General features: G+C 41.0%; 1 protein-coding gene across 2 annotated transcripts; it reads left to right on the top strand.

Moving 5' to 3' along the window:
- Positions 1–1,101: 1,101 nt before the first annotated feature.
- LOC135319378 (dihydrodiol dehydrogenase 3-like) lies at positions 1,102–15,914 on the top strand. 2 transcript variants are annotated; one of them, XM_064479292.1, is made up of 9 exons: positions 1,102–1,246; positions 3,603–3,770; positions 4,628–4,744; positions 6,088–6,165; positions 6,587–6,709; positions 9,943–10,052; positions 11,238–11,403; positions 13,706–13,788; positions 15,647–15,914. In XM_064479292.1, the coding sequence occupies exons 1-9, from the start codon at positions 1,163–1,165 to the stop codon at positions 15,687–15,689; spliced, it is 972 nt and encodes a 323-aa protein (XP_064335362.1). In that variant the 5' UTR covers positions 1,102–1,162; the 3' UTR covers positions 15,690–15,914. The 2 variants fall into 2 exon arrangements, with proteins under 2 accessions (XP_064335362.1, XP_064335363.1); XM_064479293.1 differs by lacking the exon at positions 1,102–1,246 and adding an exon at positions 2,744–2,902.
- The last annotated feature ends 838 nt before the right edge of the window (positions 15,915–16,752 follow it).

Genomic DNA, 16,752 nt, shown 5'->3' with positions numbered 1-16,752 from the left:
GCATGAGTCAAGGGGAGTGCTAAGGGCGAGTACAGACACAGTGAAACCTTCTACCACTTTGATCCTGAATTTTTCCCAATTGGGTGTTCACTTTGTTGCTGTAGATTTTTGTTTGATTGTTTTCCAGAGCTCATGTAAAGTTTTATAGCTAGCTTCTGAGGTTTTCCCCTTACATTTCTATTGGAGAATTCATTATTTTCTAGTACACCATTTTGCTGACATGGCTCTATATGTTAAATTTTAATTGGTTCACAACATTCCCTTGTATTAGTGTGTCATGATTTTCCTAACTCCTCCTAAATGTGTTACAATTTAACTGGTTTACAGCTTTTTCTTTAATGAATAATGTTGAGCAAGATAATAAAGTATATAAAATATTTATCATTTATGTCATGATAGCTTTAAAAGTTATATAACTATATAAAATGTGTATCCAATCTAACAGTCTGGTTACACAGTGCACAGGATATCCAAAAACTAGTAATAATTAACCTTCCACGGGCAGTTTCCCAGGATGTCCTATTTGATATTATTATCAGGATTTCACCTGTGCCAGGACTGTAACGCAAAATAATTTTCCTGGTGGGAAATGGAAAAAGGCAAATTTATTTTTAGTTGAAGTTTTAATTCTTTATTAAGTGTTAACATTTTGAAAAATGCCCATTAATCCGTCCTTTAAATTGTGTGATTGTGTGTGTGTGTATGTGTGTGTGTGTATGTGTATGGACTGTAAAATAGTTGTTTCAGTTGATATTTGACCAGGATTGGGCTTCATAATTAGGAAAACAAAAAATACTGGTATGTGAAAGTTTCTAGTCTAATACCTGGTCAACAGCTGTTCAGCAACTCTTGTGCAATAATTAACAGTGATGTAAATGGCTCCAGAATTTTAAAATTATTTACTAAACTGATGAGATAAAATTTTGCAAAAAGTTAATGATGAATTTATCATTAGATAGTACTTAAGATTATTCTGATAACAAACCAAATAAGTTAATTCACTTCAAATGTTTCTCACTCCATGGTTACTGCTTTAACCTGCTCCTCCCACAATATATTTGCTAACAATTGGACGGTGCAGTTGGGGTGGTACCTTCCTGTTATTTATAAGCTGTGAGCGCAGAAGGAATCACAGTCTGCTCAGTCAGAGGAGCGACAGGCAATGGATCCCAAACATCAGCGTCGGGAACTTACTGACGGCCGCTTCATTCCTGTGCTGGGATTTGGCACCTTTGCACCTGAGGAGGTAACAATAGTGATCTTAGGGTTGAGGATTTAAAACAGATGTAGCCTGAGTGGAAACAACCTGGATTGTAAATTCACCGAGTTCCTGGGTGACTCTGGGAGGCCCCCTTGCTTCCCCTAACCAGCCTAGAACCATTCCTTGCGACGAAGGAGAAAGTACTCAGTCTTCACTCTGCATCCTGTTCTGAAACTGTGGTCAAGTCCAGATCATTCTGGGTCTCTCCACAGTTTCTATTTCTTTCCCAGCTTGATGGAAGTGATGAAACTCAGTTGCCATGAACACTGACTGCCAGTTGCTTTGCTTTGAGTGTGATTGCAATGAAGCAGTTTCTCAGTATGTATCAGCAATTCAAGAAATCTTTCCCCCTTCCAGAAAGACATGACCCAGAGAAATGTCTGAGATAAAAGGTCTTGAAGATGAGATGAATGAAAACTAATGAGAGGGAATTGCTTTTCTGCTGTGGGGTAGCCTGCTGGGTGCCAGGCCAGAAATTGTCCACCCGTGGTTTGCTTTGCACGTCTGTTTCTGCTGGAACTTGTCCTAATGGAAAATGTAGTATCATTGGAGGGAATCAGCTACAATCATACAGGCCAAGCTTCAATTCTTGGGTTTTGCAATGTATTTTATTAAAATATAGCCTTCAGTCCTTGGACAAAAGGTGGGCAAAGTGTACAAGTCTCCAGGCTAGAAGTCGGAAAGCTGCTGTCCCTGTTGTCTCTAGAGTATTTAGTTGTAGGACGAGGTACTTTTCCTTAAACTTTGAGTCTCACTTTTCTTGTCTATGAAACAGAAGGAAATCTTCAGAGACATTTTGGAGACTGAAGACAGGACTTGTTTACTCTGTAGTGCAGAGTGGGTTGAGGGGAGGGAAGGACCCAGGATATCCCTGAAGCTCACTGGTATTTACTTCTTGGTCAGTCTCTGAATGGCTGTACACTGAAGGAAAGGCATGACTGGAACCGGCAGAGAGCAGTTATTCCAAATATCTACTTCCTTGAAAAACAAAGGACTCTGAAATACATAAAAAGAAAAGGAATATTACTCAGCCTTTACAATGAAGTTAATGCTGCCATTTGGAACCACACACATGAACCAGTAAAACATTAAGCTAAGTGAAATTAGCTAGATTCTGAAGGGAAAATACTGCATGATGACGTTATGGGTGGAATCTAAAAAAACTGAACTCATAGAAGCAGAGAGGATAGGAGTGGTGACCAGAAGCTGGGGACAGAGGTTGGAAAAACTGAAAGATACTGGTCAAAAGGACAAACCTTCAGATATAAGATCAATAAGTTCTGGAGACCTAATGGGCAGCGTGGCGACTCCAGCTCATGATGATGGATTATATTCTTAAATTTTTTTTTTAAATTTTTAATTTAATTTAAATTTTTTATTGAAGTATAGTCAGTTTACAATGTTGTGTAAATTTCTGGTGTACAGCATAATACTTCAGTCATAGATATACATATATTCATTTTCATACTCTTTTTCATTATAGGTTTCTACAAGATTGAATACACTTCCCTGTGCTCTACAGTATAAACTTGCTGTTTATCTATTTTATATATAGTAGTTGTACCTGCAAATATTAAGCTCCCAATTTATCCTTTCCCAACTCTTCCCGCCCTGGTAACCATAGATTTGTTTTCTATGTCTGTGAGTATGGTTTTTTGTTTTCCTTTTTGTTTTTTGTAAATAAGTTCATTTGTCTTTTTTTAGATTCCATATATAAGTGATATCATTATGCTCTTGAAAGTTGCTAAGAGAGTGGATCTTAAGTGTTTTCACCACACACCCCAAAAGCTAGCTGTGTGAGGTGCTGGTTATGTTGACTAGCTTGAGTGTGGTATCATTTCCCAATGGATGCATTTTGAAAACATTGGTTTGTACACCCTGAGTAGACATCCTTTTAATTTGGTGCACGCTCTGTGGCTACTGGTAGAGGACTCTTCGAAGCTTTCACCTTGTTTCTTGATGCTTTGTACTCTGCACCTTATCCCTCTTGGGGATAATAATTTTGCTTGGGAACATCTCTCAGTATAATTCATATACATGACTACAAATTCAGGCTGAGTGTTTTGAGTTCTTCCAGCAAATCACTGAGCATGAGGGTGGTCTTGGGGACCTCTGATTCCAGTGATCAAACAGTGATTGCCTAGTGTTGGAAGGGTTCCTGGATGTCTACCTTTGATTACTTACCAGAAGAGAACAGGCAGACTCTTATGGGCTCATCACCACACTTGCAGCACGAACCTAAGACATGAAGAAAAGTTGAGCCTTGGGGAGGTCACAGCTTGCGCCTCAGCAATCTCTTAATCGTGTGGATATTGAAGTACAACCTTTGTTGCTTATGTAGGTTCCTAAGAGCGAAGCTCTAGAGGCCACCAAATTCGCTATAGGTGCTGGGTTCCGCCATATTGACTGTGCGTATGTCTACCAAAACGAAGAGCAGGTTGGACAGGCCATCCGAAGCAAGATTGCAGACGGCACTGTGAAGAGAGACGACATATTCTACACCTCAAAGGTGCTGTGTGTGTGGTGTGTGTGCCCATGTGTGAACCGTGATTGTGCACAAGTAACAATTACGTGATAAGATCAGTAGCTGTTTGCTGAGTTGTGCACATTGGTAGAACTTTTATTACCCCAATATTTACATGTTAAACCAAGTATCCAAAAAAAAAAAAAAAAAAAGAGAGAGAGAAGGGAGTGATGACTGCTTTCTCATCACTGCTGTGTTTAAATTTTAGCTTTAAAGGTATAGTCACTTCACTTCTCTGAACCTAGACTGGAGCAGTGTGGTTTAGCATGGGCTAATAAATCAGAGAACTGTGATTAGATTATACCTTTCCTTATCATCTGGGTGACTTTCTAAAATTTCTTCACATTCTGAATCTCAGTTTTCAGCACCATCAATAAGAGAGAGGGATAGAGGAGGGAGTTTGTTTATTACTCAAGATCTAGTCAATATGTCTTAAACTGTGTTCTGCACATACTAATATGTTCAAAGCACTGTTACATAAACAAACAGATAATAACTATTCCTGAGAGGATAGGTTGTTTGATGGAATTTGCCCAAGCTTGTGAACTGCTTTTAAACTCTCTCAAACATAATTCAGATGATGGGCACGATAATTATTTGCTAACACTTTTTATCTCTGGGGTCTTTTCCTGCCATTGTTAGTACATGTAATGATGCTAACTTCAAGCAAATAATAAAGTTTCCATTGGTAAGTTCAGCCACAAAAGAACCTCAAAAAGAAAAGGAGTTTTTTTTTAATCACCTTCTAAACAGTAGAAATGTCTAGTTATTAGATAAAAGAAGAAAAACAAAATCCCCCGAAGTATTGACTTAACCCAGCTTTCTTTCTTTAACCTCTGCAGCTTTGGGCCACTTTCCTCCGACCAGAGTTGGTGCGACCAGCCTTGGAAAAGTCACTGAAAAATCTTCAACTGGACTATGTGGACCTCTACATTATTCACTTTCCCGTGGCTATGAAGGTTGGCAGTTTGTGTGATGACAAGTGTTTTATTTCTTATGTCAGAATGTCTAGTAACTTGCATAAGTGGTTGAATGGAGATTTTTCAGATAGATGTCAGGATGATTCACTGGAGTCAAATACCCAAAGTAACAATTTTTATTACATTTTTACTGAGTTTTTTGAATCCTTACTATTCTTTCCATGCCCCCAAGAGAACAGAGTCCAACAATCTCACACCTTTGCCTTAAAATCTCAAGGAAATAGAAACAGGCATGTTCAGCACCGGGTCCTGATTAGGACCCCTGGGTCTCCTGTGGATTTCATAAACACAGATTCGGTGCAGCAGTGCTGAGCCCTGAAGCTGCCTTCCAGCTGACTGTGATGAGTTTATCTCCTCTTTTGCCCTTTCCAGTTGAGCAGTTTTGGTGGTGTTCTCTCTGGGTGGGTCTTAGCCATCAGTCTTTGTAGGGACTTGAGAGACCTTGCCTACAACGTTGGCTGTCTCATAATGGAGTTTTGTAGACTACGCTTAGTGATTAACAACCGTGCTATGTAGAACTCTTGATTTTAGGTCATGGAAATCTACGCAAGGTCTCCTACACAAAATAGCTTAATGAATTATGTAAGTGGGATGTCCAGCCATGGATAGAGTTAAGGGCTGGCAGTAGTCTTCAGAAATGTCCCCTTTTCTCTATCCTTTAACATGGCATTACTCTTGCCTGTCTTAATTTTTATCTCCGTATTTTCCATCGGTGGCAAATATGGCCTTGGTTGAGGTCAATGCTCGTAGTCATTAACATTTGAGAGCATGTCTGGATGCTCCACATTCCTTATGAACCTGAGGACGGCCTGGATTGATCCTGCTTGGTTCATGTGAGTGCCCTCACACTCTCAGTGTTCAGAGGGAAAAGGAACTCTGGTTGTCTTGGCTAGGTCAATACTGCAATTTTTATGCCAGAAATAAGATAACTTACTTTCATTCTCAGCTAATTAGGGGCATTTTGCAAGAGGAAAGAATACAGGGCAGACAAAGTTCACATACATCAGTGACAGTCCCCATTAGCAGGCAGGAGAATTGAATTAATTCCATCTTATAGTACGTGCAAGAGATAGAGGAAGCCTGTCTCATAAAGACGTTCCTTATGGCTGCACATGCAAACCACTCTGCAAATAGCACTACCTCAAATGTTGCAACACCTGCCTCGTGGAGGTTTAGTGTCCTGGTGATAGGTATGCCTGCCAGCATGGTTACTCTTGGAGAAATTATTTTCCTCTATTAATTAATTAATCAATCAACTGTTAATTATTATGTGTCTATTTATTAATTATTAATTATCTCTAAAATGATTGCTTCTTTTTCAGCCAGGAGAGGAGGCTTATCCCAAAGATGAAAATGGAAAAATGATGTTTGACACAGTGGATCTCTGTAGGACATGGGAGGTGAGTCTGTGGAGGAGAGAGCACAGGAGAGGAAGGCAGGAGAGGGGGCATCTTCACTTCTTCCTCCTGTGAGAGTGGTGTGTGGACCATCAGATTCAGCAATTCATGAGCTTTAAAAGGGCTGCCGTGCTACACTGGTGTGGGGGAAGTCATTGCCACAGTGTTTATAGAGGAACAGAGGAGAAGAATCTGGGACACTGAGGATAGACATCTTCCTTCCACATACGGTCTTGGCTTTTCTAAGGAGAAGACTGTGATTCTTATTCTTGTGTCACGACCTTTGCCCTTGTTTCATTTATTGCTTTTTTCTTCTTGATAATCAGTCCAAATTCTGACGATGAACATTTTAACAGATCTTACCTGCATTTACTCCTGATCTATAGCCAGTGACAAATGACTCATCACCACCCTTCCTCCCCAGGCCATGGAGAAGTGTAAGGACGCGGGACTGGCCAAGTCCATCGGTGTGTCCAACTTTAACCACAAGCAGCTGGAGAAGATCCTGAACAAGCCAGGGCTCAAGCACAAGCCTGTCTGCAACCAGGTGAGCCCTCTCGCTCTCCTCTCCTTCTGATCCTCACAACCTTCTTCCTGCACCTCAGCCAGGTATCTACTCAGCTCCCCTCCTATTCTTCCTCCCTTTGTGGGGAAGAAGGTTCTAGAGAGCAGAGCCTCTGTCTGGAAGGCTGTTAATGGAACCCATAATGGTATGTCTGTTTGAGAAAGTCTTGGTGTAAATGGTGGTGAGACCTTAATGGTAAATTGTGTGTAGGAAATTATGGAAGAGAAAGCAGATGAGGGAGGGTTAGAATAGGTACCTGGAAGTCAGGGGGAAGGTGGCTTTTCGCTGAGCTGTAGAGGATGACCAGAAGTTAGATGAAGAGAGTGATTGTGTACAGGAAGGAAGGCCATGAAAGCAAGCAATGGGAAGTCAGTAAAGAAAGATGGAAATCAGCTGAGACAGGAGTTACAGTTTTGTGTGGGGCTTGTGTGCCTGAATCCTTATCCCTGGTGTCTCTGCTTTGAGGGGTCTCCAGCAGGAAGCACAGTCCAGGGAGATTTACTGGAAGCTACGCAAGTCATCAAGGTTAGAGGGATGAAGTGAATGGCTTATGGTGATGCTAACAGTAGATGAAATAGTCACTCAGGAATAGTCATTGGAAGGTTGACCAAACCTTGTGAATTAGTCAATTTTTTTCTATTTCTCTCATTGATTTCCACCATAAAATTAACTGTTTAAACACATTTTTCTCTGTTTGGTTCTGTGCTCTTACTTTTTTAAAATTTTTTGTATTTTCACATTATTGTGGAGAGAAAAGTTAATGGGAGAGCTGAAGACAATGTTAAGTGCACAACACTCCGCGGCGCAGCGCAGTGCAGTGCTGTTGACTGCAGGGGCAGTGCGTTCCAGCAGGTCTCTAGAGTTTGCTCATCGGGTGTAATTGAGAGTGGAAGCCCACGATTAGCAACTCCCAGTCTCTCCCTCCTCCAGCCCCTGGAAACCGTCACTCTGCTCTGTAATTTTATGAGTTTGACTAATTTAGAAATATCATATAACTGTTGTCATGTACTATTTGACTTTCTGTGAGTGTCCTTTTGGATATAACATAATGTCTTCAAGTACAACCTGAAGTCCAGGAGTAGGAGATTTCTATGGAAAATGTAGCTGGTAAAATTATAGAATTATATATATATATATATATATATATGTATATACATATATAAAAAATAAATATTTTATATATAATCAATATTATATATATAATCAACATTTTATATATAAAATCAATATTTTCAATTATAATAGTCAATATGTACATATGAATATACACACATAATAATAATATACACGCATATATGTAATATATTGTTGAGCAGGATCTGATTGTCATTCGTATGTCACTTTGAGTCATGTTTCTCATGCTTTTTTAAGGTAGAATGGTCAGTCAATCTTACTTCGAAATCCAGACAAGTTTTTTAATTTTAATTTTTTTTATTGAAGTGTAGGCAGTTACAATGTGTCAACTACTGGGGTCCCAGCATAACATCTCAGTTATACATATACATACATGTATTTGTTTTCATATTCTTTTTCATTAAAGGTTATTACAGGATATTGAATATAGATAATGTGCCATACACAAGAAATCTGTTCTTTCATCTATTTTTATATATAGTGGCTAACATTTGCAAATCTCAGACTCCCAAATTTATCCCTTCCTACCTGCTTTCCCTGATAACCATAAGATTGTTTACTATGTCTGGGAGCCTGTTTCTGTTTTGTAGATGAGTTCATTAGTGTCCTCCTTTTTCTTCCTTCCTTCCTTCCTTCTTTCCTTCCTTCCTTCCTTTCTTTTTCTCTTTCTTTCTTTCTTCTTTTTTTATCAGCTTCCACATATGAGAGATATCATATAGTATTTTTCTTTTCTTTCTGGCTTACTTTACTTAGAGTGACAATTTCCACATCCATCCATGTTGTTGCATATGGCATAATTTTATTCATTTTTTATTACTGTATAGTATTCCATTCTATAAATATATCACAACTTCTTTAGCCAGTCATCTGTCAATGGACATTTAGGTTGCTTCCACATCTTGGCTGTTGTATATAGTGCTGTTATGAACATTGGGGTGGAGACAGGTTTTTGACAAATAGAATAGATTTATCAGATTATTATTTTGAGATGTTAATTAACTTGTCTCTCTATTCCCAGTTGGCGTAAATTAGTAGTTAGATCTGAACATTTACTACATTAAGATTAAACATTTTGGCAAGAAGTATTTTTTGCATAGTGTGTCCCTCAAAGCGCCAACCAGTGGGAAGCACCTATGACCATTTGTCCTGCTGTGAGTGATGGTACCTTTGTCCCCGTGGTAGAGTTAGTGGTGACCAGACCTTTCCTTTGGAAATGTGTATTTTCCCCATTGAAGTTACCTAGTCATCTGCTGGAGTGTAATTGCCATCAGGGGAAGTGAGATTTCCCATAAATTTTTACTTAATGTTTGAGGATCCATCAATGACTTTCACTGGCATTATTTGTTTCACTGAGATGTGTAAAAACTAATTTTCAATTTTAAACACTCTTTTTTAATGTTCCTACTTGGCGATTTATTGCAAAAATAAAATCCCCTCATTGAGTCAGATTAGGATACAGTTATTCCTACAAGCAGGGTAAAAACTTAACTCTTTCCCATTGACTGTCAGTGTCTGAGGATGGATTTGTTGTCATAATCACCTTCAGTGGAGGCATATATATTTGCTCTCTCTCCCTCTCTCATCAATAGGGACTCTTGGACGTTGACCGACTCTGTGTGTTACAATTGCTTTTGCTCATAATTCCCTTTGACGCTCAAATCAAACCAAATGTCACCAACAGACTCCCCCTCAAACTGACTCTTTTAGTCCTTCAGACAGTTTTTTCATGAGTCTTGGAGCAAATTCTTGCTTTCTGCACAATTTGATGTCCAGGATTCAAACAGTTCTTTTCTTGTCCCAGATCTGGAAAGAGGCATGTCTCCTGCTGGTGTAAGATGGTGGTTAGTAATCCAGGTCTGGCCCCTAGATTGCTTGTTCTCAGGAATGTCATTACTTGTAACTTTTTCAAGGGTGAGATTTAAATGTATTTTTGAAAAGTCATTACTTGATGTTGACATTTCCAGTTCCAATTTTATGTTACACAGCTTTATTTTTAAAGCATTTAAAAATATTTACCTTTCTCTGTCATGTTAATATTACCATTTCATAATGTGACCCTTGTCCGTGTTGGCATTCTGCAGGTGGAATGTCACCCTTATCTCAACCAGAGCAAACTGCTGGATTTCTGCAAGTCCAAGGACATTGTTCTGGTTGCCTACAGTGCTCTGGGATCCCAAAGAGACCCCAAATGGTAATGAACCCTAATGAAAAAAGCAAAGTGTTTCCATAAAATTCAAATTTTTTGAGTTAAATGAAAAATTTATTCCTCTTTCCAAGGATTGGAGTTCTAGTGAGAACTACAAAGCAAATAATTCTAACCAACAAAAATGTGCATTTCTTACCAAAAGGTAGGAATTCTAGTTCTTTGGTTCCAGAAGATGCTCAAATGCCATTTTGGTGCGTTGTGAACCAATAGCCCCAATAAAAGATTGAAAAACAATTTGCACTAGTAGTTGGGTCCTGGGGACAGTGGTACAACTCACACAGCTGTATGCTGTAAAATTCCATTTTTGATGCAATATTTTTAATCATACCATACTCAGTGCTCTGAAGATAGCTCTCAACTGGCTTGGAGGACAGGAGGAAGGAAGGGAAGGAATTTTTCTCTTTTGTCATCTACCACCCAGCCAATATTTTCACGTTACGTGATTTGTTGTAGACTAATCAGTAACAAGTGTCTGCGTTAACTATGTATATCCCCCAATTGAGACCAAAGACATAAGCTTAAGTTATGATTTACTTATTTATTAGCTAAGAACACACTTCTAATAAGAGACTCTCCCAGCCTCCCTTACGTTATGTCTAAAACTGGGATAAAATTATGTAACTCCCAGGTTTATTGTGGTAGAAAAAAATTACAATTTGAACTATTTTTGTAAACATCTATAGGAGTATTGCACACTATAAGTAAAGACTGATAAATGAACAATTCTTATTTGGAGGCTACTCAATTTTACGAATACCTGAGAAAAGGTAAAAAAAAAATTTCCCGTCTTTTCCTCACATTTCTCCTTTCATGCCCTTGCCCTTATTTTGGGGCTAAGATCAGAGAAGAAAACAGCCATACAGAAGTAAAAGAGAAAAAAGTCTGTGGGTTTGGAAGCACTGGTCTCAACTCACCAATGCATCCAAATGATCTGAGAGATTTGTGACACAGGTGGCTAGGTGCCACCCCTGAGTTTCTGATTACCTGTGTCTTGGGTTCAGCCATGGAACTCCCATTTCTGCCAAGATCCCAGGTGACATGGATGCTGATGGTCAGGGACACTTTTTGAGAAGCACTGGTCTAGGTGGACCTACTTGGTGTGTTTGGGAAGCCCCCTAGCAAACTCAATGCTCAGTCTCAGCTCCTCAGCATTTCTGAATTTCCTTCCAGGGTGGACCAAAGCCTCCCCGTTCTCTTGGACGACCCACTTCTTGGTGCCATTGCCAAGAAGCACAAGCGCAGCCCAGCTCTGATTGCCCTTCGCTACCAGCTGCAGCGCGGGGTGGTGGTTCTGGCCAAGAGTTACAAGGAGAAGGAGACTAAAGAGAACATTCAGGTGATGCGTGGGGTGAGGGGCAGGGCTCCTAACTCATACCCTCCACGGCGGTCACTCTGTGTGCAGCTTTCCAGACGTCTTTGGGCCAAGATGAGTTACCTTTGTTCCCTGTGCTGGATGCCTTATGGGCAATCCTAACGGTTTTCTCCACCTGCACTTGCAGCAGGAGCGGCAGCGCGGTGAAGTGGAATTGAGATTGGACATGAGGGAGAGATGTCAGTTCCAGCATTACATTTGCAATCTATTCTGTTGCCCTGTGCAAGTGATATCTCACGTCTTCTTTCTCCAGTCAGGAAATTGGATTGTGTGACTTTCTGAGAGCATTTTGGCTGCTCTAACAAAATACCAGAGCTCGGGAGTCTTAGAAACTACTGAAATTTAATTCTCACAGATCTAAAGGCTGGATTCTGAGAGCAGGGCGCCTGCGCAGCCGGGCGCGGGCCCTCTCCCAGGTCGCGCTCTTGCCGACGCGTCTGGCACGGGAGAGGGGGCCGCACAGCTGGCTCAGGCCTCCTTTATGGCAGGTGGCACGGCTTTCGCCTCGCCCGTGAGGGCCCCACCATCCTGCCCGCGTCCCCACTCAGAGGCCCCATGTTCTCGTATCATCGCCGTGGGGGCGAGGTTTCCGGCATGTCAATTTGGGGCTCAGGGAAGCTACAGCCGTGATCTTCAACCTGCAGTTCATGGCGGCTTACTCTGCATTTCCTTGATTGCTGCCGTAGTGCTATTTACATACTTTTAACCTCCTTGAGTTTTTGCCATTGCTCAAACTTTGTCCATTTTTGCCAGGTTTCTGCATCTTTTGGTTTTTGTGTAGGAGACCAGTATTTTACCGTTAGCCACAGCTGTACAGCAAACTCTCCCCAATTATGGGGTGTATTACAAAGGTCATTTATGTAGCTCATGACCCTGTGGTTTGACAATAAGCCTGCGCTGAGCTAAGCTGTTCTGCTCTTGGCTGTGGCTCTCATGTGTCTGCAGTTAAATGCAGAGCAGCCGGACAGTTCTGCTTCAGGAGGTGGATTTGGCTCCTGTCAGAGGAGCCTACACTCTGCTCCATATAGATTTTCGTATACAGTTGTCTAGACTGTGGCCCCCCAACCTGGCCTTCATCTCAGCACAGTGGTGTGGCCACAAGGCAGTGAGTGGGAAAAAATCCTCTTCATGTCAAGGATCAGAACTGACTGACCATTGCTTGTGGCAAATTTTATTGTGTAATGCAAGTCACAGGTCAGGTCAGGTCAGTTCGAGGGGCAAGGAAATATTACCCTGAAAGAATCTGTTTGTCTTTCCATTCAAATTTGGGTCTGTATTACACCTGGAATTGACTTTGTAATATGACATGAAAATGTGTGTGTGTGTGTGTGTGTGTGTGTGTGTGTGTATTCATATATATATAATTAAATGAAAATCCAAATGTCCATATTTCCCCACAGATTAACATTGTCAACTCTGTCATATATCAAATGTTCATAAATATATATCTGGCCTCTGTCTCCTATTAAATGATTTGCTTTTGTGCACCGTCTTATAATAGTGGGAAATACTTGTTGCTTTACTAAATGGTAACTTTTTTCTTCTTTAAGGATGTCTTGGTCGCTCTTGACCAGCTGTTTGTTTATGTAAGATTGAGCATCACTTTATCATCTTCCACAAAAGAATACATGTTTAAATTCATGTTGCATTGAAACACTAGGTCACTATCAAGGAAACTGATTTCTTTACAAAATTCAGATTTCCCTTCCATGATTATGATATGAATTTCTAATTAGTTACATGTCTTTAATATTTTAAGTACACTTCATATCATTCTCCAAGAAGACATTTACATAATCCTATTTTGTAGATTTATTTACAGATAATGAGTTAGTTTGTTATCAGGTTGTTGGAGAGACTTTTATACAAGGGGACTCCTCCTTCCAATACTCACTGCGTCTCACCGCTGGGGTGTGGGAAGGAAAACCCAGTGGTCAAGTGCAGGTGTTTTGTCCAGATTGTCCAACTGTCCCATTGTTGGGAAAAAGGTTTGTTTTTTTTTTTCCGTTACAAGAGTTCACTTAGAAAGATATGGGCTTGCTGAACTGTAAATCTCTGTGAAGAGGAGCAGAGAAGGAGAGAGGGCAGGAAAAGAGGGGTGGAGAACTCAGCAGAAGGGGTCCCAGGCCAGTTCACATGGAAGCTGAGGCCGGGCATGGCTTCCCTGTGCCCTCCTCTTGCCTCCATCCAGGTGCAAGTCCTCCAGGTCCCGGGGGAGGCCAGCTCCCTCGGGTGGAGTTTAATGTGATTCTTCCCTTCTTTCCAGGTTTTTGACTTTGAGTTGCCACCAGAAGACATGAAAGCAATTGATGGCCTCAACAGAAATATACGATATTGCGATTTTCAATTGTAAGTGACTTGTATATATTTCACACACGCTGTTTGTGTAGCATGCATGTCAACAGAGGACGTAAGCTTCCATAACCAGGAAGGCAGTCCTGATTTCCAGTCTAGGAGTAAACCAGGAGCTTCCGGTAGACTGAGACCAGAGGTTTCCCCTGGAATTCAATGTCTCACCCAAGAGACACATGAATGGGGTCTAGGAAAGTGCATAAGCAGACTGACCAAAGTTGACACCATGGTGAATTCACTATTTTTATGCCCCTAATCTCTGAGCCTGGTGTGTTTCTTCACTGGGGAGATGCACCATTAGACGAGGAAGGCACAGTGTGTACAGCGCCCTATTCTTTCAGGGACTTCTGACAATGTTTCATTTTTCATTCTTTTTAAAATCTTTGGAAAATGATTATATTAATAGTGACAGTGTAATAGTGAGTCAAGCTAGGATTACATTTGTTTTATCCTAACAGAATTGTAAAGTGTAACTAATATTTTTTGTGAAGTAACGGTCCATTGAAGGCCACTGTGTGGTGCTGTGAGGTCACATTACAGCCCCGCTGCCACCCCCTCCCCTAAATGTCTGGTGGCTTTCTCCTTAATGGGTTTTTCCTTTTTTCAAGACACCATTCATTTCTTCCAAATACATCTCACTGGCATTTTCCCCGCATCCAGCTCCATTTTCTCTTCCTTGTGATCTCACCAAACTGAATTACAAATGGATGGTGAACTTCACTGACCCTCCAGGCAGCGTCTGCTGTGTCTTCTGCCGCACACACCCAGATGAGGTCATCTGCATTCCTCTGTTTCTTGATTCAAGACTTACTTCAGTGTTGTCTTGTCCATCAGGAGACCTTCCCCTGGGGAACCGCTATGTCCTTGACTTTGACTTATTCACGCACATGGAATTCCATGTTGAATTCCTGCAGGAGGATGTCAGGATTGAAGAGAAGGAAGACTCGTCAGACTGAGAGAAGTGTGCAAGGGAGTTTAGAGAGAAGAGAAATACATATTATGATAAAACGAAGATTTGGTTTCAAATAAAAGGTCTCAACACTCTCCTCCCTGTTTGTAGAGGTGTAACATGATTCTGAGAAAAGACAGTTTAAATGGGTTAAAAAGTGGAGAGTGAGTTTTCTGTACTCAGAGGCTTCCACGTGTGACTCTGTTCTCCCTCGTCAGGCTCTGAATGACTAGACTTCCTGATTTTTGTGATCCTGTGTCAACAGCACAGCTCTTGTCACGTGGAATTAGCCAGAAGACACTTGCTACTGAGCTGATTTGGAAAGAAGCAATTTAGAAAGAAAAATGAGAACATGGGGATAAAGGGAAACCGCAGTAACACTAATTCCTGAATAACCAGTGTTCTCATAAACCAGACATTCAGAAAAGCACTTCGCATTTCGTAGGTGCGATCATTCAGGTGGACGTGCTCCCTCCTGAATAGACCAGAGTCCCTTAGCGGAGGCCCCGGTATTGTTGGCGGTGCTCAGGATTTATTTGTTGAATGAATATGTGATAAAGAGCAGCAAAGTCCTGAACTGAGATCCTTCTCAACACCCAGGGTCAGGGATTTCCCCTGGGGCCGAACCGACCCCCACGTTTAGCCATAGACCTTGCACCTCCTATAAACTCTAATCTCAGTGAAATACTTGTCACTGTGGAGTTAATATTACACCTGAATGTGGGAGGTGGGCATTTAGGTGCTGTTTGCACTTGGACCAGGCGCCTGCGTGTACGTGTGTTGGGATAGAAGGAGGGACATGGTTGTAAATTTAGTGTTTTTAGCCCATCCTGACTGCACACAGAGAAAGCTCCTGTTTGACAGCAGGACAGAGTTGATGAGTGACTGTCCCTCCTTCTCTTTCAGTGCTGCTGGTCACCCTGAGTACCCGTTTTCCGAAGAATACTGACTCTGAGTCTCCACCGTGCCTCCTGCCGTGGGCTGTGGAGAGGATTTCTGCGCTCGGTGGAGGGGATGAAAAGAAGTGCCTGAACTTTCAGAAAGCTTGCCTTTCTTTTTTAAAAAAATTTGTGCAATAATAAACTTCACAGTAATGGTACTTGTTTTCCTTGATAATTAAAATAATACATACTAATTTGAGAAAATTTGGAAATTGAAAGGGAAGAAAATAAAGATCACTTGTGTTTATGCATTAAAAAAATTTTGATACATTTTCCTTCATGGTTTTCCTATGCAAATGTGCGTTTTGTTTACAAATCAAAACAATCTTCTACATTCAGGTCATATATTTGTTTTTCACCTTAGTGTAAATATATTTGTTGACTATGAAATACTGTTAAAAATATCACTGTTCTACTTGGCTTGTTGTATACAGTGCATCTTATTATTTGTCTATTTCTTAATCATCTGCCAGGGCTTCAGCATTTTGATTTGTTCTTTTTTTAATTAACGTATAGTCAGTTTATCCATTTCTGTTGTACAGCATAATGTTTCAATTTCTACTAAAGGATGGTGTGAGCTGGACTTGAGATGAGTTAAGGCTGTGGGACCCAAGGCCATGGTTACAGCATGCTTGTAGTATGAAGTAAACAGTGATTGTACACATGCACTTACTGCTGTTTCTGTAAGTCTCAGAAACAAAGAAAAGGGCACTGTGCATGTGTAAGCAGAAAACAGGTAAAAAGCAGGACAGGTGTATCATAGGTGTGCACCACCCTGTGGCATTAAAATTAAGTGTTAACTTCATGGTGTCCCCTGATGGTTTGTCCGGTGGATGGCAACTCCTCTTGCATTTTTCCGTTCACGCTGCTCACCTTCTAAGACCCCACATCAGTTCCCCTTGGCTGACACTTGGCGCTGTGAGCAGGATGAAGTGAGTGCCCCCTGTGATCCGCCTGCCCCTGTTAGAAAATAATGTCCCACTCGCCCACCGAGAGGCAGCCGGGAGGGTGGCCTGGATGTTCTTATCAGCTTGGTGGCACACTAGCTGAGGCAGGAGAGAAGTGCAGACA

The sequence above is a fragment of the Camelus dromedarius genome, chromosome 26 (genome assembly GCF_036321535.1).
Source record: "Camelus dromedarius isolate mCamDro1 chromosome 26, mCamDro1.pat, whole genome shotgun sequence".
In the NCBI taxonomy this organism is placed as follows: Eukaryota; Metazoa; Chordata; class Mammalia; order Artiodactyla; family Camelidae; genus Camelus; species Camelus dromedarius.
This window is presented reverse-complemented; position numbering and strand designations above follow the sequence as displayed.

Bases quoted from the DNA above. Each gene is read 5' to 3' on its own strand.
- LOC135319378 (XM_064479292.1), top strand. From the start codon at position 1,163: ATGGATCCCAAACATCAGCGTCGGGAACTTACTGACGGCCGCTTCATT. The intron at 4,745-6,087 runs GTTGGCAGTTTG...CTTCTTTTTCAG, and splicing joins ACTTTCCCGTGGCTATGAAG to CCAGGAGAGGAGGCTTATCC. The intron at 11,404-13,705 runs GTGATGCGTGGG...CCTTCTTTCCAG, and splicing joins AGACTAAAGAGAACATTCAG to GTTTTTGACTTTGAGTTGCC.